General features: G+C 40.1%; 2 protein-coding genes across 3 annotated transcripts; one reads left to right on the top strand and one right to left on the bottom strand.

Moving 5' to 3' along the window:
* Window positions 1–873: 873 nt before the first annotated feature.
* On the bottom strand, window positions 874–9672 carry atp6v1c1b (ATPase H+ transporting V1 subunit C1b). Of its 2 annotated transcripts, none has more exons than XM_075449996.1 (13): window positions 9520–9672; window positions 8222–8390; window positions 8061–8128; window positions 7820–7905; window positions 7572–7666; window positions 7279–7370; window positions 6068–6166; window positions 5881–5949; window positions 3999–4091; window positions 3472–3565; window positions 3116–3213; window positions 2892–3015; window positions 874–1753 (listed from the first exon to the last, which is right to left on the bottom strand). In XM_075449996.1, the coding sequence occupies exons 2-13, from the start codon at window positions 8351–8353 to the stop codon at window positions 1655–1657; spliced, it is 1149 nt and encodes a 382-aa protein (XP_075306111.1). In that variant the 5' UTR covers window positions 8354–8390; window positions 9520–9672; the 3' UTR covers window positions 874–1654. The 2 variants fall into 2 exon arrangements, with proteins under 2 accessions (XP_075306111.1, XP_075306110.1); XM_075449995.1 differs by having other exon boundaries at window positions 8222–8403.
* Window positions 9673–15132: 5460 nt separating this feature from the next.
* On the top strand, window positions 15133–21806 carry azin1b (antizyme inhibitor 1b). Its single transcript, XM_075449597.1, has 11 exons — window positions 15133–15308; window positions 16173–16316; window positions 16582–16780; window positions 16871–17044; window positions 17291–17463; window positions 17614–17827; window positions 17956–18030; window positions 18206–18371; window positions 18516–18625; window positions 19985–20202; window positions 20292–21806. The coding sequence occupies exons 3-11, from the start codon at window positions 16679–16681 to the stop codon at window positions 20359–20361; spliced, it is 1302 nt and encodes a 433-aa protein (XP_075305712.1). The 5' UTR covers window positions 15133–15308; window positions 16173–16316; window positions 16582–16678; the 3' UTR covers window positions 20362–21806.
* Window positions 21807–25644: the final 3838 nt, after the last annotated feature.

Consider the following 25644-nt stretch of genomic DNA (forward strand, 5'->3'; position numbering starts at 1 on the left):
TCACTACCACCAACATCGTCATCGTCATGTAAATGAACACTACAGTCAAAATTATGAATGTTTTCATGACATACATTCGCAAAAAGGTCCACAACACACTGACTATTAATGGTCAATATTGATCAATATGCCACTTCATTGACTAGTTAAAAGCCATTAAGATCCAGATTTGGGTGCGTCAAACTTAAAGTTTTTTATGTTGGAGTAATGCAGCTATAACTGTTGGAAATCTTCTCCCTTTTTTTGTCAGCTTTACAGTCTATCCCTGCCAGCATGTCCATGTGGGGCCCATAAGGTTTAAATGTGGGCTGCAGATAAGGGTCCCAAGTGGGTTTGTCCGCAGATTCCACGGTGGCCTCATCTGTGTTTGCCCCTATGGGTTTCAAGTTGCTGGGCTGTTACACAGCAACTTTTTTTTTACCCTGTCCACCAGAGAAAACTCCATGGAATCATATGGATGTACTGCGGACAACAAATGAAAAGAAGAAATCAACAATCCTCAAAGCACTAAAGGCTTTACCATCCATTTTCTATGCCCGCTAAATCCAACTGTAGGGTTATGGGGGGGCTGGAGCCTATCCCAGCTGCTATTGGGCAAGAGGGTACACCAGTACATCACAGGGCCACACAGAGACAAATGAGATAAATGACCACACACATGGTCACACTCACTGAGACACCAATTAACCTAACATGCATGTGTTTGGATGGTGGGAGGAATGTGGAGTACCTGGAGACAACATGCAAACTCCACACAGAAAGGCCCTAGCTGGGTCTGGGACAGTGAGTATGATGTTGCATCGACCTGAGACGCTCAACAAACTTTATTCTGCAGCTAAACATAACAAAAAACAAAGCACCTTTCACGTACAGTTTAGGAATTTCTTCACATTTATTTTAAATAGATGTTTCAATTTTCATTCATACCAACAATACAGTATTTGCACATACATATATAGTGATGTTTCTCAAACAGCGTTACTCATATAGAAATCATAAGAGCATGATCTGCACACATATTGCTTCTTTGTACAGTAAAATGACCAGTTTCGGTGTTTCACAGGATTACAGCTTGACGAAGGAAACATTGGTCGACATCTACTTGTAAACAGGCGTTCCTTACATGGTGCTAAAAACACATCACGTTCAAAACCTGAACAAACAAAATCATTTTCACTGATTTTTAGAGTCTCAAAATAAATACTATATTCAACACACATTTATTTTTCTCCCTTCCTGTCATGTTAGTTTGATTAAAGTAGGATGAGGAGGGAAGTGCCTGTAAAAAGACAGCAGTCTGAATGTCGTTTAATGAGACGAGGGAATGTCAACATTACTGATGGGAGGAACCTGGAAAGCTGTTCACATATACCGTGGTACGAACAAGAAATAACAAAAAAAAAAAACAAGGCCCATATTCAAGTATGGGTCATAACTGATGAGAGGTATCCCTCAAAAATGTTGCGTAATCTTGCAAAGAGCTGCCATTCAGCACTCTCCCTAACAACTTAATCGGTGTAGACTCGGGAATGTACCAGAAAATGTATAAAAAAAATGGAAACGGGTGAAAAAGAGGAAGAATGGGTTGAAATAAATTAAAGCCTGTGAATGTGAACATGTCGCACATTAACACTACAGCATGACAGCAAAGCTTTTAAACTTTGAAGTCCAGCAGATTGCAGTCGATCTTGTAGTAAACATAGGGGTAGTACTCCTGCTGGCTCAAGTTCAAACCTGGGATGTCCATGGAAGCCTGGAAGCAGACACAGTTTTTACTCAGAAGTCTTGTTTTTAGCATGTCCTGAACAAACCTCATGCCTCATAGAAATCAACAGAGAGGTTTAACCAAATTAGCGTTTGAATTCTCTGTTTCTGCAGACGCGATGAAGCCTGAACCATCAGTGGTCTGGCTTTGCATAAAACTTGGACTTGTTGGGCCATACAAATTGCAATCACTTTCATACCTATGCCTCAGATTATCCAAAGAATCTACTAGAAGGAAAAGTGGAGTGGATTATCCCCTCCAATCAGTGATAAAATGTGACTAATCCAGATTATTTAGGCTTGTACATGGTTAAAGAGTGTCTTTTGTTTGTGTTTTCAGTCAAATGTCTGCATAATATTTATGTTCACGACTCTCCTTACTTTTGGTAGTTTAATTAGATTAATTGGTAAAAATGCTAAATGTATAAATGTCCCAACAAGAGAGTGCTTAATAAAAAGTCATGAAAGTTGTAGCTTTCATTATTCTATTTTCAAACGTTCCTTTTATCACCATTTAAAGCCCACACAAACTCACAGTTATGACATCAGTCAAGTGTGTGAGGGTTTAGTGTTTACACCTTAGGGCGGAAACTGGGACTTAGCCCAGGACGTGGAGAAGGAGCACTTTTGTCCATATCTGTGGGTGTGGTGGCATCTGCTAATGGCCGTTTTTTAATGTGCATATAACACCTGGAGCAGGTGGACTGGAAAAAGGATTACTTATCTGCCAACTTCATTAGGTACAGCTTTACTGTCTAATGCTATTCGATGGTCTGTTGTTGAACTGGTTTACTCGTCTGAGGATCTCTGATCCAAACCCTAGCTTCTCCAGTGTTCTTCAGTGGGATACTGAACTCCACAGATGTCCTCATTGTGCTGATCAGTGTGTAGGGTAGAGAGATGTGTTCAATGTATAGGCCGAGGAGATAAAAATGCAATGTAGGAATGTGGCCTTTGGTGTAAAGTGCCAGTTGTTATTAAATCATCGTGTTTTAGCTCACGTAATACTGAGTGATGGTGTTTTACTAGACTGCATTAAGTGTTTTTTATAGATATTTGTGCCATAAATATATGACAGTGTGATCATTCCTCTCATCAAATAACACAAGGTCGTTCATGTAACTCACGTCAATAATCGCTGCACTGCTGTCCAGGTGTTTGTACAGGTCGGACAGCACCTCTCTGAGTTTCTTCATGTTCTTCTTGTTGGGCTGAAGCAGCATGGCCTGGAAGTTGACTGGCAGCCCGTATCTGTGGAACGCAAGAGGTCCCATAAATTGAGGTCACTTTTCCCGAGTAAGATTATCTGACATTAAAGGGTCCACACTGCTACATCTTCATCGGGTCTCACCTCAACACTGATTCAACAAACACACGCAGAGCTTTTATGTGAATCCACGCGATGAAGGCCTCACTGAAATTCACCTTCAGCCATCGGACCAAAGGCCCCTAGGTCGACAGCAACAGCGTTTCATGAGTTGTAAACAAAGATAAAATTCTACTCAGTTTGAAATGAAAAGGTTATGATGCGGCATTGGCCGTTTGTTTATTTGTTGGAGACAATAGCATCTATTTCATATCAAATAAAAAACAGGTATTAAGTACTAAAAGACATCTACTTTATGTCAGATTCTGGCATATTTGTTGCGAGTTGATGTTTTGCTTCCATACGTGGTCCCTGTTTGTGAGGAAAAAAAGCAGTCTTACAAACTGTTTCTTCTTGTCTGTGGACAAACGTGTCATCTCTTCTTTGTCTGCCTTCATCTCCTCCTCGTTGTACTGGAAGTCACGCACTGTAAACCTGAGCCAGGACACAGCACAGAGAGCTGGCAATCAATGGACAGTAAACACACACATATGTGTAGGAGAGCACTCAAGCACCTACTACACACTTCCTGTAAATACTCTCAATATGACACACATGGTGAGACCCCTCTGTTGTGCTAATTTGAGGGGACTGTCGATAGTCAACAAAATTAGTCGTATTATATAGCAGCGGCCTACTTCAACTGACAATACTGATGTCTATCGAACAACAGCGGATAGATTCACAAAGGACTTATAATTATCATCCACTGGAAAAACAAAAACTGACACACGGTCGTCAAATAGCTACAGCTCAAGCATAGTTCAAGTGCAACATTTGAAATGAAATTCAAAAACCTCTTCCTCTAATAAGCCTTAGAGGAGCACTCTCTAAACAGCTTACGATCAGCTGAATCAGAATGATTTACTTGTTTTCTCTGGCCTTGTGCTTGAAGTCATCCACAGCCTTCCTGAAGAGAGTAACACTGAACAGACCGCTGTCGTTGTCTTCAAACAGCACCCTGGGAAGAAAACACAAGGCGTCAGCGAAGCCTCAAAGCTAGATTCACATAGTATGTCTGGAAGATTCAGGCAGGGGATAAACTAAGAAAAGCATAAACATCAGACTGAACCGTTTGGCTCTGCTTGTTGCAAGCAGGGAAATTATGTTGCTGCATGGGTAAGAAGTTTATGTTGATGATTCGTGTTAGCCTATATATGTTTTTTTTTTTTTTCATAGCCATTGTCAATCATTTAGAAAGAAAGGGGGTCAATGGCTCAATACACAATGTAGATGTCATGTTGTTGTTGCATCTGTCTGAATCTGACGAAACGCAGCAACTGAAGAGTGATAACAAATGAGACACCAATATTGTCTTTGTTTGCCTAATTAGACCTGTTCTTAGCTCTGTCGGCAATATACTCAATCTATTTTAGACAAAACGTGTTTTAAAGTAGCTAAATAAATGTCCACACATAATCAAAATCAAACCGTAAACTATGAAAGAAAAGAAGAAAAGAACCTTTGGTGTCCAATTTTTGGAGAGAAAATGAGTCAAATGGAACAAATAACACGTACAGAACTCACAAAAAAAAAAAATCAGAGGATGCCAATTATGTAACAAAAGGCAAATTATCATTCCAGGTAACTGATTTATTACATTCAAATTGCAATAAGCAGAAGTGTTTCAAGGGATGAAAACATCATAAAATCCCCCGGAGCTACATTGTTATGTCTAAGAATGCGGCAGAGTCCCTATAAGAAGACGCTACTGGTAGTATGAAGACAAACTTACACCACAATTTTCTGTCTCAACTGGGTGTGAAAAGCATCTATTTTGTGCAGGAAGTTGTAATTCAGCAATTCAGACTTTTTCCCATTCCCTGACTGGCCAGTGCTGCCGAGAAAGTTTGCAACCAGATGGCGACGTAAATCCAACTGGTTTTAAGATCGGAGGTTTTTAATGCAACTCTAAAACAAAAGAAAAACCCTTCACTGGTTTCCCACCAACAAACGCTTCTCTTACTGCATGAGTACAAACCAAAAGAGTGCTTTAACAATCAATTGCCACATCAAAAATATCTGACCTGGCACTTTCCACATAAACGTGAATTAGTGTGAAACTTCTCAGTTTGTTCTCATTATCCTTAAGATCATATCAATGAGTGAACATCAAGATAAATACAACACGTGATGTTGCATTAAGCAACGCTTCTCAGTACAGTCAGTCCACCCAATATCAGACAAGCGGTTCCAAGCGGACGGTTTTCTATATACCGCATATGTTACTTAAAAAACAACAACCAAGGAATTTCATTAGTAAAGGAAAGTCCTCCCCCCTCAAATCAGAAAAAACACTAAGAATCCTGCTGTGGATTGTAGGGTTCGGTTGTCCATCTGCTCTGAAAATACTGGTTGCTAGGTTACCACAAACCAAGTCAGACATGTCTGCCCAGAAACCTGAATACAATGTCTCAAACCACTTGTTCACGCTGCCAAAAGGTCAATTGCTCTCCATAAGTCAACCTCCAGAAGTTTTCTATTCTAATATGATTCTGTTTCTTTTCGCGGGTCAATTGTGAAACGTTGCAAGAGTCAAGCGCCGGGCTAAACCAAGTGGAGAGGACACGAGGGTGAGGAGATGAAAAGGAAAGTCAACACAAAGCAATTACACCTCAGACTGTGTGCTTTATAGATTTGCAACATTCATATCATGAAAATGAGCAGGTTCTGCACGCCGGGCATCCTCCAGGAAAAGACTCCATCTATCATCTGTTTATTTCTAACGTGCTCATCTAATGGGGGCTTACTTAGTGGAGCGCGGGACAACCATTTCTGCCAGCGTTTCGTACGTCTTCTGCCAGTCAGCATAGCCCGTCCTGGTGAGGGGGAAAATATTAAATCAAATCAGATTGCTTTACAAATGGAAGTTACATGTTAAAAAACATCACAAGAGTTAGGATTTCTGATGCCAACTAACGTTGTGGGTGTTCTTACTTTGGGACGACCACCAGCATTGTAATCAGGTACTCTGAGTCCAGTACAAAGTCCTCTTTCTTCACGATGTCAGCCAGACTCCTGGTCAACAAGCTCCCTCTGAAAGGAAGACACGTGTTCACACCGTTCAGTTTGGCAAGAAAAGGGAGAAAAAGCTAAACGTTTTGCATTAAATACTGAACATTTTGACATCAAGAATTAGTGTCAAAATGTTCAAAGTGCAGACAGTTTGACACTGGCAGCTCTGCACGCTACACGGTTCCATTAAGACGATGTACGTGCCTGTTGCAGTTCAACTGAAAAGAAAACTCCTCCCTTATTTCACCCATAATCATGTCCACAATTGACAAGTTGTTCACTATCAGTTTATAAATGTATGCAAAGACAATCAGTGACACCAGTAACATGAAGCACAGGTGTCAGACAACACTAGTTTAGGCCTGTCACATATATCACATAATCAACCGACAGCAGTTATTTGAGCTGAACATGATTTACCACATTCAGCAAAATCATCTGTGTTTTTTGGAATTAAACTACAGTGCTTTTCTGAGAGGGTCTATGTACTTTATCTGGCATCCGTTTGAACATATTTTAGTCTCAACCCTAATCAAACAGGAAATCCTAATAACTGTGAGAAGGTTTAGTTGGTTTGCGCCAATGATATCGCAGCTAAAAGGGCCAATATCACTAATCTGAAGCCGAATACAGGAGAAAAATAACAGAAAGAGAACAACAACACCGTTAATTGCAGTTTTTTGTTGTTTTTTTTGTAATAACAATTTGTTGTTTGCTAAAATTTCATCACTGTAATTCTCTATTTGAGAATCTGCTCTTGCTGAAGCCGGCGGCTGAAGAGAGAAAAGCTTTGTCCCCATTAACAGGTCAGAGCACTTGGAAGCAATACCTTGAAATGCCGAAAAAAAACAGAAAATGAGCCACATTTCCCTTCACTTTTCTGGAGTAAATAAACTACTGTAGGCTGTGCAGCATTGTCAGAGGGCACCGATATAGGCTGTGCAGCAAATGGCTGTAATAAACTGAGTAGCGGTTGCTAACCAGAAACAAAACAAACTGCCTTGGTCGTATACGAGAGAAAAATTGACTTTTTTATTATGCTTAATATGCCGTGATTTAAGTATCACTTTGATGGTTTCTTTTAGCGTAATGACATAATAACAACGGACGACATGTTTTTCACTGTTACTCACGCATTCTTCCTCTCCAGATTCTGCAGGTTTCCTTTCAGATTGTTGTAAGCTGAAGCTCTGGCCTTCAGGTCGTTGTCGATTTGAGTCGCTTGCTAGAAACCAAGTAAAACAATGTGAATGCTATCTAATTACGAAAACATATTGCTGCAGTGAGGATCATAGAAGTGTGAAAACTCCAATACACGCAGCATTTTGCTCAATGATATATATATATATATGTAATGAATAACAAAGCAGTGTATGAGGCTAAAGCCAAACATTGTGATACAGGCGAACTGATTCTTTTAAGTTACCTTTGAGACGATCTCAGAGATGTTTTTCAGTGACTGTTTGATGGGATATTTAGCCATATCCCACTGAAATCTGGTGATGTAGGTGACCAGGTCAACTGCAGCAAGAAGAAACCGTATAAACGTTACAATCACCAATCATCACATTAGACTTTGTTTGCCATAATGATTTGGTGCACAGCGACTGATGGCTCAGCTTTTTTACTCTAAAGCGTTTGGCCATCAGTTTGATAATACACGACGATGATTACCTCCATTGGCCAGCAGGTTCTCCTGCACTTTGTCTCGGCTGTCTTCCAGAACATCCGCCATGTACTGAGCAACCTTCTTCACCACGCTGAACACAGCATGAGAGGTGGGGTTACAAACCAGCAGATGGGACGGACAGAAACATGGTCGGGTTCTACTGAAATCTTACTAAAACTTGGCTAATGAATCTCGCACTGTCAAACATCTGCACAAACCTAAAAAGCAATGGGTTTTTTTTATTACCTTTCCACAAAAGTGTCCAGTTTAGCCAGCTCATCCGACAGACCCACCAACACGTCCAGTGTTCCGACCTGTTGGAGGCAGGACACACAAGATTAGTCGAATTAGTCGAATAGAACCAAGTGACCCACCCATTCCTTACAGCAGCTGTAAGGAATCATCACCTTCAGGTCAGGGATGTTGAACTTGTTGTTAGCGGACAGGTTGTTGGTGCGTGTAGTGGCCACCATCAGCTTGTCCCAGGTCTGCTGGCATGTCTTCTCTCCCGGAGCAGAAATCAACCAGAATTCTGTCATGGTTACTGGCAGCAAGTTTCTCCACCTGACCGCTGACCTAGGGAAAGTCACTAATGGGGGATTACATGGGAAATATCAATGATAAAATGTCATATTTAGAGCGCATGAAAATTATACAGCATACATGCGCCAGTCCTCTGCTACAACTTTTCATTCAATTTTTTTATGATTTTTTTAAATTTACAGTCATCATGAAGAACTTTGTTTTGTCGGACAAAAAAAAAAAAAAAAAATGTAGCATTTATCATTTGCAGTCACTGCTGTGCTTGGACTTTCATTGCAACACTTTACACTTATATTGTTCTAGCTGTTAAAGGAACTGTTGCACATTTGTCTCAACAAGAACTAGCCTACAGCTTTTCATGATTCGGTACATTAAGATTGGTTAAGCAACAAAACACCATCACCTGATAATGATGCATGTATGTTGCTGTTGAAATTGGCAACAAAAAAATCTGTGTATCAGGTTTAATAACTGCCCTGTAATATTCACCTCTTCAAGTGATCATTAAAGGTCAAATCTAATTAGTCAAGAGGCTGAAACTCAAGTGTATATCTCTTGTTGTTTCAGTTTTATTTTTCCATTCCTAATTATGAAGCTTTTAAGGCGCTACTTTAATGAAATTGGGCATATTTACATTTTCATATCGTTACTTTTCATTAAGATACTGTATGTGTGAGAGTTATTAAACCATTTCATTTGACGCACGTGTCCACACTTGTGTTATATCGACATCACTCATATTACACATTATAACTCTTTCTTCTCCTTTTGACTTCGACTGTGCGTCTTGTGCATGCACTTCCTCACATTTCCCAATAGTTATTACGTGGTCGCAGATTTACACACTGTAACAAGTCTCGGACATGTCTCCACGTCTGCTGAGTGACGGTCATATGATCAGTTTTATGCTGCGGACGGCTGCGAAAACAGAGATCCTCCGTTTAATTAAACACCGTGACCGCCACATGACTTAGAAATGTTATTCTTTGATTTGAGGATCATTGTCAGGGGGCTAAAAGTCATCGGTGAATATCCAAATACAAATACAGCTAGTTCATGAATGCTTATAGACTTCATGTTAGCTTGATGTTGAGACAAGCTTGAATAACATCGCAGCCTCACGCTGTCACGACATCAATAATAGATGCATTTCTGTACTTACCGGTGTGTTTACGGGCTTTAGTGTTTGGTCCACAAGGTGCAAGTCAATAAAACAGGCGCAGCTCCCCATACAGTGAGCAGAAATAACAGGTTTTAGACTCAGTGGTCCATCAACTGAACATCTCACTCACAGTCAGCTGATCGGAGAAGCTGTTCTGAGGCTGCGCAAAGGCTCCCTGCGCACTGCTGCTGTCACGTGGTTCTAACACTGCGCCGTCTATTATGATATCATGTTTCACTGTACTTTATCGAACTGAAAACAGTACAAAGAACTTCACATAGCGTATTGAAAGCTGAGAAACACGGTTCTTTTTTTCGGACCGCAGAGAAGACATGTTCTCCATAAATCAAAGATGGTGTTTACCAGTGTGTGCAAAACTGTGTTGGAAATGATTCCAATTACTAAAGAATTAACATAAAACTCCAATCTACAGTAGATATTGTAGGCTTACAGATTCAGAGAATCAGGGGGAAATTCTGTACATAAAAAGAAATGCAAGTTCAAACTTTACAAGGGAAATATAACAAACATATATAAACAACATTTGGACACTCAAACATCTTTTGTAGGTCTGAAATCGTTAAAAATCGGGCTGAGTTAAAGAACAAAAAACTGTCCTGTGGTCTATCCAGAATTTTTTTAATTCTTTATGGGGATTAATATGCTGTGTCCTCCAGTCTAAAAAGAGATTAACCATCTGCCTTGTTATCCACTAACCCATGAGTACAAAGTCTTCTGTCTTTTGAATATTTAACATTGAGCCAATAGACGGGACTGTATCTGTACACACTGCAACTTTGAAAGCCAGCATCTGTGATAATATTGGGTGTGTTAGTGTGCATCCAGCTTGCTGTTTCAGTGAGGCCTTTGCATACTTCAGCAGTTAATGCCAAAACACATTCTGACATATCGCAAACCACATTACTGTGGAGTACAAGAGTTTGGTGCTAAACTGGCCTGTCTGACATTTGACACATTTTTCAATTTAATATACAACAAAGGAGTCCCCGAGTTGTTGAGAAATTCTACTGGAAAACAACATTACTTGGTCTCGTCTGTTTGTAAAATGCTTCCACGGCAGTGTTAAAGATGAGGTGATACAACACAGAGGTTACCATTCCCCTGCACCGACCTTTTAGAAAGGTACAGCTGGCTTTAGATTTAAGAATAGCTCGTGTTTTTCAACAAACTAAATTTCTCAGGATAGACATTGAAAATTCAGCTTTTATTTAAATTTTTTCTGTGTCTGCACATTTTAAGATTACAATTGGAATAGATAAATGGTCAACCCATACAAACATAACGAGAAATAAGCTAAATGCAAATTCAACCAGACTAAATATTTGCCTGAATACCTGCCACCCCATGAAATAGAAATACGAATTAAAAGCAGTTCTGGTTTCTATGAAAAAATGGTGGATTTAACTTTATACGTCAGATTGAAAACATGTCGAGGAAGCACAACATTGATTCAATCTAATTGTTGAGATCGGTATTGTTGACTAAACTTCCCTGTGCAATTTCTTGTTTGGCCAGATGCATCATCCATACCTAAAGCAATGGGAGTGTTTCCAAAGCCCAATCAGTGGCTTTTTAAAACATTTTTATAGTGACCTCTTCTGGTTAGATCTAACCACTACTTTACCTTACAGTTACTGCCTTTAGGTGGCAGTGAAGCACACAGACATTTTTTAAGAGTGTCCCTTTATATTAGTAGAAAGAGCTAAGGTGTAAATGATTAACTACTGTCAATGATGAGAGGAGTGCTATCATCAAGTAAAAACAATGATTTAGAAGAAAAAAACATCTAAATCCCTAACGTGTGAAGTCAGTCTGATTTGAAGAAGGCTTTTTGTGAGTCAGAGGAATCCCTAGACATTTTGCAGTTAGAAATGTTGGTCATCAGGAATATCTACCTATTTTTGTCCTGTTATTTCTGGTCATTTGATCTTCTGCTATACATATCAAAGTGGAATATTTTGAATGAGCTAATGCTGGATGAAGACTGAAGACTCCATCTCTCTGCTGTCACCATTAAAATCTTCATTATTTTCTATGTGTGGGTACGTTGGAAGTAAATGAAATTGATTGTTTATGCTGTTGTTTCTTCATATCTGTTACTTAAGGCTGCATATTGAATTTCCTTACTTCCTTCCTTTCAGTGGACAGTGGGGGCATTTGATTAGACTCAGCACAACTAAAGCACAAAATTTAATTTTCCCCTTTTCTCGTGGACCCTCGTGTCATTTTCAAAGCCTGTACTTTATCTTATATCCAAGTTTCCCAAATAGATGTATCAGCCTATGCTAAGCACCCCAAAAATACAACATTTTTACAAACAAGACGTGCATTTTCCCATGAGAGTAACAGTTTCTGTACCTCAGGGTAATTTACCGGTATATCACTTTACGGCATGAATCCAAGCGTCAAGTGAAGTCAGTTTGCCCAGTCAACTACAAAGCCTTCAAAAGGTTCTGATTAAAGAACTTCAACTTGTTTACAATCGGAAATGTCTGGGTCAGGGTGTTTTGTTAACGCAGCGCTCTTCCAAGTGTCATAAAACATAGATAATAACCACAAGGCTGCCACAAACACACAGATGTAGAGTGCTATCATGGAACTAAAGAGACTGCAGATTTTCTGCTTGTCTTACCAGTGAGTTTTAAGTGCTGAACTTAATGAAACACATTTTGCTCAATTATTCCCTTTCCATCAAGGTGGATTTTAAAAGCCAAAAAAATTCAGTAAGCTCATGATTCTAAATCTACCGCATTCCTTTAGACACAGGCTGGCTCACTTTGAATATCAGAAGATCAACTCCTAAGATGGAATAATATTCGTATTTTGTATATTTTTACACTGCCGACAAGATCTGTGTGGTGTTTGGAATATTGCAACTGTAATGAACTTTGATTGTCGGAGATCACTGCAATAAGAATGCTTTTGTCACAATGAATTTGTCATAACGTTTCCCTTTCCGTGCTTATGTACCAACAAGGCCTTGTTACTGACAAAAGTGTCGAAGAGACCATCTGCAGTCTGAGTTCATCAACGTGCTGCCTTGATGAGTTGCCCACTAGATTCCTAAAGTCTGTGCTGAGCAGTTTGTTACCACAACTTGCTCATCTAGTCAACATCTCACTCCAGACTGGAACATTTCCAAAGGCCTTAAAAACTGCTGTCATTAAGCCTCTTCTAAAGAAGAGCAATCTTGATGCCACAGTACTGAACAACTACCGGCCCATATCAAATCTGCCATTCTTAGGCAAAGTCCTAGAAAAAGTTGTATACCAACAGCTTAGTGACTTTCTCCTGTCTAACAATGCTTTTGATACTTTCCAATCAGGCTTTAGGCCCCACCTCAGCACTGAGACAGCTCTGATCAAGGTGACAAATGACATCCGCCTGAACACAGATGCAAGTAAAGTCACAGTCTTAGTTCTGCTGGACCTGAGTGCTGCCTTTGACACAGTTGACCATGCGATTTTATTACAGAGGTTAGAAGACTGGGTGGGAATCTCTGGTCGTGCTTTAAACTGGTTCAAGTCCTATCTGGAGTACAGGAAATATTTTGTTGAAATTGGTAACTGTGTGTCAGACCAAATGGCTATGACCTGTGGGGTTCCCCAGGGGTCAATCCTGGGACCCGTATTGTTCAATCTGTACATGCTTCCACTAGGCCAGCTAATACGCAGCTATAATGTGTCCTACCACAATTATGCAGATGACACTCAGATCTACGTGTCACTGATGGCAGGAGAACACGGGCCTGTAGATACACTGTGTCGCTGCATCGAACAGATCAGTGTGTGGATGCAAAACAATTTCCTCCAGCTAAACTCAGACAAAACTGAAATCATTGTCTGTGGCCCACAGAAACAAAGAGAAAGTGTTATCAGTCACCTTGAGACTCTCTCTCTAAAACCTAACTATCAAGTTAGAAATCTCGGGGTAATATTGGACTCAGACCTGAACTTTAACAGCCACATTAAATCTGTAACATCAGCAGCTTTTTACCATCTAAAAAACATTGCCAGAATCAAAGGAATAGTGTCTAAACCAGACTTAGAGAGACTGATCCATGCGTTTGTCTCCAGCAGGTTAGACTACTGTAACGGCCTGCTCACTGGGCTCTCTAAACGGGCTATAAGACAGCTGCAGTACATCCAGAACGCAGCTGCTCGAGTCCTGACTAGAACCAGGAAATACGACCATATTAGTCCAGTGCTCAGGTCTCTGCACTGGCTTCCTGTCGCTCAGAGAATAGACTTTAAAACAGCTCTGCTTGTGTACAAGTCTCTTCACGGTCAAGCGCCAAAGTACATCTCTGACATGTTAGAGCCATATGAACCAACTCGGGCTCTGAGAACCTCAGGGAGGGGTCTCCTGCTGGTGCCCAGAGTCAGGACTAAACAAGGTGAGGCTGCGTTTCAGTTTTATGCTCCTAAAATCTGGAACAGTCTTCCAGAAGATGTGAGACAGGCCTCAACTCTGACAATGTTTAAATCCAGGCTGAAAACAGTTCTATTTAGCTGTGCATATGACACCTGAAAGTATTTTATCTGCACTCTTCACTTTTTAATTAATTAATGATTATGTTAATGGGTTTTAAATTTCTTTCTTTTTTAATTTCTTTCTTTTATTTTTTTTATTCCTTTTTAATGGTTTTATTGCCTTCTTGTGATTTTATGTAGCTGTAAAGCACTTTGAATTGCCCTGTGTATGAATTGTGCTCTATAAATAAAATTGCCTTGCCTTGCCTTGCCTTGAATACTGAAGAAAATCAGGGCTCAAAGTCATGAGAATGACTCATATTTACATCTTTATTATTGCAACAGAGATACTTGCTGGGAGCCTGCGGTTTCAAACGGTGACATAATTTTACAGTTTTCAACTCACTTGGAAAAGTGTCTAAATGCTTTAAAAGACAGGCTGAACGAGTTTTTACATTATGGGCCTCATAGAGTTACTCTCACTTCTCAGTTAGTTGTTGAACTGTCTTGATGGTACAAAACAGAACATTAGACATCTTGACAAAAAAAAACGAAAGGGCTTCAAAACAGAGGTGCAAAGTTTCAACGCCACCTACAGATTTATTGCGGATTATTCTTTCACAGTATTCATAACGAGAAAATCAGTTGTGGAATATTTACTACCAGCAAATGCATACTAAGCTTGATTGCTTTTTAAAATCCGTGGTGAACTATCTACTGAATATGACGGACTTATTATAAACCCGAGTAGAGCATTGGGTTTCAAGGTAAAGATTAACAATGTTTCAGCTATTATGATTAAAGGATATGCATTTGTTAAACCAAGGGTTTCAGTTCATCTTCTATATATAAAATGTTGCAGCTGAAATTGTGAATCAACTTGTCCCAAGAAAAACAGGCCAATAGTAGTCTTGGGCTGATTTACTGTGTGGCCATCTATGGAAACTTTATGGTTATGTAACCTAAATAAACATGAGCGATCTACTGCGGACTGTACGATATTCGGAAATACATATTTGGTATGTACTAAAAAAATGCAGAGCGCTGATTGGTGTAACTTAAAGTAAGGCTCCGCCCACGAGCCGTTGATTACCTTTTCCTCTTCTCCAGCTCTGTTCCACTAGTTCTCCACCCACCAACCGATAGAGCACAGACTAGAGCCGACGCGCGCTTGTCATCTAAACATATGGCAAAAACAGTCCTCTTTCTTTCTTTTATTATTGTGCCCACTACTCTTTAAAAATTCCGCCGAAAAAGAGAAGACGATTTTCCAAATCCTTTTGGCCGTTATCTCACGTAAGTACAGCTTAATACTTCGATTGAGTTCCTTGGATTCGGCAGGCGGACGTAACATGGCGGGCTGGTCTGTCTTCCGTCTTGCTGCACATGACAGACCGATTCATTCAGTTCTGTGTTTTTGTCTTGTCTCCATTTTGAATTTAAATGTATTAAGGATCCTTAAAACGATCTCAGTCTCGTGTTTATTTGTGTACTGTTTGTGTGTTTAGGTTTGTTTTTGGGTTTATATTCTTAATACAGTGCTAACACAACCGTCCCTGATAGACAGGCATTCGACAGCCAGCCTATGAGCCTAACGTTAGCGGCTCTCGTTGCCTCGGCTCTTCCTGCTCGGTGTTTTCTTCAAATGACGCTTTTTGAGACCAATACAGCTTCGTTTCTGTGTGATAAAATGAACAGTACTGACATGTATGTGGTTTAGTTGGGTTTTTAGTCTTTGGTGACGCATTGAATTAATGCCTAATTTGTCAAGTTGTCGGGCTCTGTTTTCACTCTTAACGCATGCGCGTGATGTATTTAATAGTTACGCGATGGTTATCACTCGTGAGTAAATAAAGGCAAGATCTCTTTCCCGTTAGTTATACATTCATTAAATTAATAGCTACAGACCATATTAATGGTTCTAGATGTGATCTAACACATCCTTTTTTTCTGTGGGATTTTGTAACTGATACTTAATGTGTCTCCATAGAAATACATTTCTGAATGAGTTGCAATGAAAGTGACTTACAGGCATCAAGAACATTGCCTTTTATGAGATTTTTTTTATTAAGATAATTACATTGTATGCATTTTATTTTTTAAGAGGCTTTCAATTTTGTTTGGATCTAATATTATACGTTGTGTGTGCTTCTTCCTCAGGGCTCCCCCGTCTCTGCACAGGTGTATGAGCGCTACCCAGAGGGCCTAGGGGCGGCTCTTTACCGGGAGCACTTTGACTTCAACGCTGAGCCACCTTGGGATCCTAGCTGATAACGGGACAGGTCCATCTCCTGACTTGTCCATGTAAGTGTCAAACGTCTGCCTTTATCAGGAAGATACAAGCTCACTCACATAATCAGCTGTAGTAGTCTTGAGTACAATTTTAGGCGTGTCTATTTTTTAGAGTCTAAACTATTTATTTGTTTGTATTTTTTAAGAATTTTGTTGAATCTAAAATTCCAAAGATAAATCTGGGAATAAGAAAACCTATATAATTGTATGTGTGCCTAGTGGAAATTCAAAGGATGTTACTGATGATCATTCATTTGTCCTTCTTCTTTCTTTTCAGTTTGTTGCATACCGGCAGGACCCCATTGGCTCAGTCGTGACCCCTTGACTTGTTTAACTTTTCTTTATGATCGTCGGCTTTGTGAAATACTGTTGAGATGAAAGGACTCGTTGACAAACCCAACTACATCATTGAACTCCTGGAGGGAGGAGTTACTCTGGAAGATGTCATTGATGGACACATCTGCGAACAGGCTCTGGTCAGTTCAGATAAGTTTCCCTGAAATGTTTTGAATGCATTCTGAGCTTCTTGTCTCAATGCACGCTTCCACCTCCTCTTGTGTTTAAAGGTGGAGAAGAGTGCGTTTGCGGTGGGCAACCTCGGTGCCCTGATGCGGCAACATACGTGCTGGCAGAGCATAGTGCCACAGTTGCAGCCCTACTTTCCAGTCAAGTGCAACAGCAGCCCTGCAGTCATCGAGGTGTTGGCCTCCCTGGGCCTGGGCTTTGTTTGTGCCAGCAAGGTGAGCTTTGAGTTCAGGCAGCTTTTATTTATGCATTCATGTATACTGCATAGTGTTTCATCCGCTTATGAAAGCACTTGTTTTAGGGCAATTGCATCACAATCACTCAATTGATTACTACTCAGCTGATAAGTATTTTCCTTTAAACTTATGTAACTCACATGGCGGCTCTTGGTTCATTTGGATGGGGATTTTTAGACTCAGTTGCGTAATTTTCTTTTAATGTGCATGTCCTCCTGCCCCCAGGCTGAGGTGAGCCTGGTTCTGGAGCATGGCGTGCCACCAGAAAGCATCATTCTATCAAGTGTTTTCAAGCAGCTGGCACACATCAAGCATGCTGCCAAGAACAACATCCAGCATCTTGTGTGTGAAAATGAGGCAGAGTTGTCCAAGATAGCCCGTCTGCACCCCAATGCAAAGTAAGTAAGCCAATATTTTTAGGTTTTAACCCTGGCTCACTGCATCGTAATTACTGTTATTGAGGACGTAATTGTTTTTGTTTTTCGGAAAGGTCAAAAACTTAAAAGATACGCGTTGCCTGGCTTATGTTTGTTTATTATTTCTTGTAGGTTGCTGCTGCAGTTGACTACTGAGGCACACGCAGCTGAGACCAGCATGGCCTTTGGCTTTTCTTTGAAGAGCTGTCGACACCTGCTGGAAAAAGCCAAGGAGCTGGGTGTCCAGGTTGTGGGAGCGACCTTCCACATCCCAAGCTCCTGCCAAGACCTGCAGCAGGCCTATACCCATGCACTGTCAGATGCCCGTTGTGTGTTTGACATGGGGGTGAGTTATGTCTTGAAAAAATATTTGAACTCATGGCAGTTTTTCGTGTCTATCTCTTCGGCTTTTTTTTTTTTTTTTTTTTTTTTTTCATTAATGGTAAAAGAAAAGTGACTGTTGTGTCTGTTCAGGTGGATTTGGGTTTCAACATGAACATCTTGGACATCGGTGGTGGATTTACGGGCTCAGAGTTTCAGCTCAAACAGGTGAGTGGTTTCTGTTTTAAATAACGTCTAAAGTCAAAAACTTTGTTAAGCGAAGACTTAACTCAAAGCTATGAAGCACAACACGGAGTCAAGTGTAATTGTAGAAGATCCGACGTCCCTGTCCTAGTTTGACTTCCCTGAAAACACCATCTGATTGCTCTCCCGCTGTATGCAGGTTGAATCTGCACTCAGGCCACTGCTGGATGCTTACTTCCCCCAGCTGTCGGGTGTGCAAGTGTTGGCCCAGCCGGGCAGCTTTTACGTGGCATCAGCTTTCACCCTAGCTGTCAATGTAATTGGCAAGAAGGTGGTGACCCACCACTGGGACGCCCTCTCTCATGGTAAGATACTCAAATCTCTCTGATTGTTATTCTAGCTTTTTTTTTTTTTTTTTTCAACATATTCACAACCAGTGAGTCTGTGGTTTGTACACTATGTTCCATATTTCTGACATGGTTACCGAATTTGTATTTATATCCACACAGATGAGAAGAATGATGGTACAGAGTTCCTGTACTACATGAACGAGGGTGTCTATGGCCCATTCAGCCGCAAGCTGCTCGGAAACACCATTGCCTCCCCGTCAGTGCACAAGGTCAGTAGGCCTCCACCTTAGAAAACCAACCCCTGCCTGGGCTGACTGATGCCTGCGATAGCAGCTCAGGTTGAATAGGGAAAGGGGGTCATACATTATGAGCGTTTAAGAAAGCCGGATCAGAGTCTGCTCAGAAATCCACCTCGACCCATATAAAGACGCTACAGTGTTTCTGGGTTATTCATACAAAGCAAAGTTATAGAACCCTTTTCGTGCAGCATCTATTTCAGGTTTATTTCCATTTATTTTTACCTCACGTTTATTAAAGTTTGATTCGGTATGAAAATTATAACACGGTTAGTTGCGGCAATTGAAGAAACAAATATTGTATGATATTATAATTAAATGTGTCTAAAGCCGTTAGAATAATAAATGAAAAGAAATCTTCAAATTTGATGTTCTTCCACAGTTTTTGCTTGTGAGGCAATCAGGAAATTTTTATGTAGGGGCCACTAAGGGTTTACAGGGCAAACGGTATATGTTGGTTTCTTCAGGCAGTTTTTGTGTGTACAGTCCCTGTCAAAAGTTTGGAGACACTCGTTCAAAATTAGTTTTTTGTTTTTTTCCCTCCCTCTCTTCTTGAAGCCATAGGAATCTCTTTTGAATTTCCTCAAACAAAGTGAACAAAAAGACATCTCCTGTTGTAGCATGCAACTGTGTTTGTTTTCAGTACTTAGCAACAAGTACTTGCATCATCTGCGTGACCTAGTTGAAATTCAGTGTTGCAGTGCTTTGGCTCTCTGTAAGTCATGCGACCAAGTAGACAGAGTACATGAGGCGAACTTAGTTCTGTGAGTCTCTGGACAGACTGCTAAGAATGTATTAAGCTAGCTAACAACAACACAACTCTCTCCATACACAGTTGGAACAAGAAAGAAATGCTCCCACGGCTGATGCTGCAGGGCTAATGCTAGTTTACAAAGATTCAGCCCTGCTCCTCGTCAGGTTTACTCCCTTCACACTAGCGGGGAAATTTTATTCCAATTTCACTTCATAGCCCTCGCAATCATGAAATGACTAAAAGTGACACACCTTCTGGGAAAACTTGAACCCCAACAAAGATAGCCAGTGATGTGGTGTGGCACTTTGTCGAGACTCGTGTCACTGACATAACTACTTTTATATATATATATATATATAAGAAAGAGGTTGGTTTATCAACATAAGCTTTTAACTACCTCTGTGGTATACGTAGATAAAATGATGTCAGCATTTGTATGTGACTAAATTGCGTTTTTATTTCCATGCTATATCCTTTGAACATTTCCTGTTGCATTCTTGTGGAACGTTGATGTATTGTACTATGTGGTGTACTTGACTATGTTTAACACCCTTGTTTTATTTTACCTGTCTCTGCAGCATGCCTTGTGTACGGATGAGGCCGTGTATCCCAGCAGCCTGTGGGGTCCCTCACTGGACCAGCTGGACCAGGTGGTGGAGCGCTGCTTGCTGCCCGAGCTCGGTGTGGGAGATTGGCTTCTCTTCTCCAACATGGGGGCCTGCGGCCTTGAGGAGTTCGATTGTCTCTCCACCTCCAGCCAGCTGCCGGTCTACTACACCATCTCCACCTCTGACTGGTAAGTTAACACGACAAGTCTACCGCTCAGAGGAATAGTCAAATCTACGGCCTTTAGAGAAAACTGATTGTCACACTTGTTGCCCTCAGGTACGAAATGCAGGAGGCTGGTGTGGCACTGGACAGTGCCATGAAGAATTTCTCCATCACCAAGTGGTGAACTGCCCTCAGCCCCTGTCCTGTTTTTTATTGCACAGATCTTCCTTTCCTCTGCTTTCACCATGTGAGAAGAGAGGTCAGCGTTGTATTTGGGACAAGAGGCTAAGCGTGGTTAACATTCCAGCCACCTTGGAAAATGCAGTGTCCTGTTATTATTTGTTTTTTTTCCTTCCAGAATTTGACTTTTTTACCTCCAGAAATGGGAAACAGTTGGTTGTTTGATACCTCATTTGTCTAAAATTGACCTGAAAGATTTTGGACGACTCGAGCCCAACCTCAAATGATATTATGCAACAAAATGGATGACTCTTTGGAGACGGGGACCTTCTACCCCACCCCCCCACCCCCCTAACCACCCCAAACATGTTTGGGAACGTTTATTTCTTAGATTCAGTTTTCAAAATGTGTAATAGATTTAATCAGTCAAATCAAATGGACTCTATCGATTACCTGTCAGCAGTTGTGCAAATTCAGTTTCTGTTTCAGTAAAAATGATCTTTAGGTTGTTTTTTTCTGTAATAGTTTTAAAAATGAATGCCTTGTGTGGATTCTGTACTTCAGGCCCCCTCACTTGCTGCATAGTTGAAATGAAATGACATTGATGTAACCTATTGCTTTTTTTTTTTTTTTTTTTTTTTTGCAGTCCACCTCAATGCATTTATATTTATTGGATTCAGTCATTACCGTGGCATATTTAAATGCTTCCATCTTTAAGTGTGTTTTGTCCAGGGTATTCTGCTGTGGCCCATCTATCAGTGTTTGTTTTTTTTTTTCTTGTTTTTTCTGTTTTTTTTTTCTACGCTACAGGATTTTGTGTGTTGTGATTGTCATTTGTGACCTCAGTGGTTTCTCTTCACTCAAAAGACATGATGGAATATTTTCTGTTCAAGCTTCAGTGCAGAGAAGCTTGATATCAATGCACTCATTGCATATGACAGATGGAGGTCAATCTGGTTGAAAATGCACAAAATCTATGGTAGGCTTTAAAAAACAAAAAACAAATACTGAGATATTTAACATGGCAGCCCTCAATTTTAAAATCTTCATATTGGTCTCTACCTTGGTCAGTCAAAGGACTGGTCGTTGTTCTGTTGGGATCTTCAAAACTAGCTAAGGACCTTGTCCCGCAGAGAGCTCAAACATTAACGATCTATGTGTGGCGGATACCCAAGTCTTTATCTTTGAAATGAAAGACAAACGTGCTACACCTTTCCTCATGCCTCTGAAGTTACGAGGAGCATAAAGCACCATCTCTTGTACAGCTCTGTTTGATAATTTGAGGTGACTTGACAGCAGTTTTTCGAAGAATCCTGCCCTTGTGTTTTACAAGTGACTAATGTATTAATTACTTGTCTAAGGCACTAATGGACCATAGCCTGTTTCTGACTGTAAATTGTGCTTGTTAAAGTAATGAAAGTGATTAATTTAATACATGACTGAAATATTCATCTTGTGCATGTGTGGTCTCTCCTTTATGCTGTTTGGAGTAATGTCTTACAAGTATCACAGCTTAACTTTTCAGTATAGGCTATCAGTGTTTTTGATCAGATGTGGATCAATTTTTGAGTTCAATTACCTAGAAACAAACTGTAATCGAGATTTAGGGTCTGGAATACAACCAGGAACGATCTCACCTCTGGTTCTAATCAGTAAATTTATCTTAGCTGTTTAGATCAAGCGATGTAACTTCTGTGTTCGACCAAATTAAAAACACCATTAAAATTACAGCAATAAAGACTGTAAAAGGGTTGTTAAATAACAATCCAATTTGACTATAATATGATAACGAACAATGATCGGCGAATGGTTTATATTGTCCACCGATGACTCTTCACACTATCAGCTTAGGTCTCAACAATTTTGTACTCTGTTATCAACAGGTAAAATATAAATCAAATCAAATTTATTTGTATAGCACATTTCATGTACAAAACAATTCAAAGTACTTTACATAAAATAAAAGCATTGCAGCAGGGAGTGGAAGAAGCATTAAAAATACATAAAAGAATATAAAGAGAAACAAATAAAATAATTTAAATGAATTTAAAAACAAGTAACAGTCCAGATAAATTAAAAGATATCGTGCAGATTTCATGCATAGACACGAGAAAAGAAATGTTTTTAACCTGGATTTAAAAATGTCCACATTCGGTGAAAGTTTAATCTCCACTGGCAGTTTGTTCCACTTGTTTGCAGCATAACAGCTAAATGCTGCTTCTCCATGTTTAGTCTGGACTGGACCAGGTGACCTGAGTCCTTGGATCTAAGAGCTCTGCTGGGTTTATATTCTCTGAACATATCACAGATGTATTTTGGGCCTAAACCGTTCTGGGATTTGTAAACCATCAGCAGGCTTTTAAAATCTATTCTGTGACTGACTGGATGCCAGAGTAAAGATTTTAAAACTGGTGTGATGTGTTCAGATCTCTTAGTCCGGGTTAAAACTCTAGCAGCAGCGTCCTGGATGAGCTGCAGATGTTTAATGCTCTTTTTGGGAAGTCCAGTTAAAAGAGAATTACAGTAATCGAGTCTCCTGGAGATGAATGCATGGATGAGTACAGATGGAATGCAGTCTATTCAATCATATGAAACATTTGCACACTTTTTGACTCTATCAACTCAATAATTCTACATTAAGCCATTAAATCTAAATAAAACCTAAATCTTAATTAACAGTTTGATGCAGTTTGAGTTAATTGCACATTTTCTCTGGCACCGAGAGAAAAAGTTAAGAAGTTAGAAGCCTAACAAAATTAGTTGTATATAAAGCATTTCAATTAATTTTTTTTTCGTAAACTTTTTTAGTGACCTTGGGGCCTTTATCAGGGTTGTCATTAAAAATCCAACAACCAGCATTTGAATAGGGCAGATATGAAAGGCACTGCAAACCAATCACATCCAGAGGATGCTGCCACGTAGATATATATGAACCAATAGGCTCTTAGAAGGTAGGCTGTGTTCGTGGTTTGAATGCTTTAACCAATCATTCTCTCGGGTTCGAATCAAGAAGTCAGGCCCTCTCTCAAGATGCCTTGTTGTGACTTGTGTTATGACAGACTGAAAAAGCCTACTAGATAATGTGTCATTAAAAAAAAAAAAAAAAAAGAGGAGCATTTACAATCCGATACAGTAAAGTATGATGAAAAACTAAATACAAGTGCACAGCAGTTGTAACCTCTGCTCCACATCCACGTCATGTGTCATCAGCCTTTAGTTCTAGTTTCACTTCCTCAGAGGGAGGGCAGTCAATTCTCTTGCTTATTTTGTGAACCGTTGTGTGAACGTGTGACTTGGGTTGTGGGGATTTTCCAACATTCCTCTGGAATGCCGTGGCAATATTCTTATCCCCGTTAATTCATTTCAAAGCTACCCACTGAGGCAACCGAGTGCCTCTGATGTTTTCACCAAATTTTTTTTGTAATCAAAATGGATACAGAGCTACACGGCACAGCGCTACTGGTAACTGTCTCCTCTGGCTAATGAGATGCAAACATGATTCTCACGCTCTTCCTGTGCCAGTGTAGCCTTCTTTAGGTAATCAAAATTCATCCCACCATTCGAATAGGTGTTTTTTTAGGTTAATTAGGGATTTCATTTTAACCATGTGTTGGAGTGTTAGGGTGCATGGTCGCCTGTGCCGGTGTGTTTGCACAGAGAAATAAAAGATGGACAGGCAGCCTTACTTCTTGCCCTATAACAGCTGGGACAGGCTCTACTTCCTGCGCAACCCTGAACGGGACAGAGAGGGTATAGACAGCCGATGGATGGATAGATCCTCAAATAGGCTACTTACTCCATATCTCTTTAGCATCTGCATGAGGTGATGAAAACCTGTAGACCTCTACACCTACTGTTTTGACTTAGTTGATGAACCATTGTCCGTGTTTCTGCTGCAAAGGCCAATGTCTGGTTCTGAAATAGAAGTGGAGGTCTGCCTATGTTGTGTCAGGAAGGAATTCTTGCTCACTTGCAATCCAAGAGAGAACCCGTTAGCTCAAGGAGGATAGATTTTTCTTAAGTAACAATACAGGTGAAGTTGGTAAAAAGAGAGCCCACCCTCGACTCTTGAAGGATATATGAAGCTGCTAGTTCTTCATCCGATTTTGTCCAGTTGATTGTATAACATGATACTTTAGGTAATCAATCAATCACCAGCATCTAAGGTGAGTTTGAATTATATATCTCTATACCAGCTTCATATTATCCTTCGAAAGAATAGTTAATGTTCGCAGCAAAAGTGCAAAGATGAGATGCAACAGCGGCAAGCCATTAAACATTATCCTGACTGGGGGCTTGTGACTCTATGCACTATTCCTGTGTACTGATATCTCAAAAGCAGACTAAACTCAAAAATACTATGCCAAATGCCATTCTGCAGCAAAAAGTATAGCTCATGCAGCTCAATTCAAACGAACAAACAAACCATCTTCAGGTTCGTAAATTCAATAACGGGTGGTAAATTAGGCCTAAGAGAAATTTAGGTCATTTCCATTTTTGTGTCGAAGTTACGTTTCGTGTCCTGTCAGTAAATCCCTGAACAAGACACTCAACTCTCATCTTGTGCGTGTTTCCCAGTAAGATTCTTGGACAGATGTGTGTCAAGCACGATGTAGTGTCGATAATCATGTTTTTTCAATGCAAAATGTTATAGTCTTTGCAGAGCATCAGCATCCTCAAATGTCATGAAAATACACGTTTGTGTATCTGAAGGAAGTAATTGATTTCCTCTGGAGAAATTAGCTTCATAATGACTTCTAGACAAATGGAAACATCGGAGGGCATTACAGCCCATATCAAGTGTTAAATATCTGTCAAGTGTTCATTAGAGGTGATGTTAATCAGAAAGATGACCAGCTCAGAAGTGTTGTCACAAATAGAGCCCTTTGTTGGGTTTAGAGTGTGTATTGATCAAATGTTTTTTGTGGATGATGGTGATTCTTGTATAAATGGCAAATCTTAAGTCTGCCAGGGGAAAAGCCCATACGACAAAAAGAATTGCTTAGGTTTGAAATGACATGCTTTATGAATATTTTTCTTTATTCACTACTTGCTCAATTTGAGCAAAAATGACCGAACTCTGAGTTGCTGATGCTGAATAGCCATAAAACGACACAGAGAAGGTTCACAGAAAAAATATTTGTCTCCCTATCTTCAGAGCTTTGTCTTTAGAGATGTCATTTAACTCAACAGTCCCTAAACAAGTCTTAGATTTGAGATTTTGCCGTTATTTCTGAGTAAGAAGTGCTACAGCACGGTTCTCTTCAGCTCAGCCACCTTTTGCAAG

This window comes from Odontesthes bonariensis, chromosome 18, assembly GCF_027942865.1.
Source record: "Odontesthes bonariensis isolate fOdoBon6 chromosome 18, fOdoBon6.hap1, whole genome shotgun sequence".
Lineage (NCBI taxonomy): Eukaryota > Metazoa > Chordata > Actinopteri > Atheriniformes > Atherinopsidae > Odontesthes > Odontesthes bonariensis.

Coding starts and splice junctions, on each gene's coding strand:
- atp6v1c1b (XM_075449996.1), bottom strand. CDS start 8,353: ATGACAGAATTCTGGTTGATTTCTGCTCCGGGAGAGAAGACATGCCAG. Junction 7,667..7,819: donor GAACCTGCTGGCCAATGGAG/GTAATCATCGTC, acceptor TTCTTGCTGCAG/TTGACCTGGTCACCTACATC. Junction 3,566..3,998: donor CACAAGGCCAGAGAAAACAA/GTAAATCATTCT, acceptor GTCCTGGCTCAG/GTTTACAGTGCGTGACTTCC.
- azin1b (XM_075449597.1), top strand. CDS start 16,679: ATGAAAGGACTCGTTGACAAACCCAACTACATCATTGAACTCCTGGAG. Junction 18,031..18,205: donor CAGAGTTTCAGCTCAAACAG/GTGAGTGGTTTC, acceptor CGCTGTATGCAG/GTTGAATCTGCACTCAGGCC. Junction 20,203..20,291: donor ACCATCTCCACCTCTGACTG/GTAAGTTAACAC, acceptor TGTTGCCCTCAG/GTACGAAATGCAGGAGGCTG.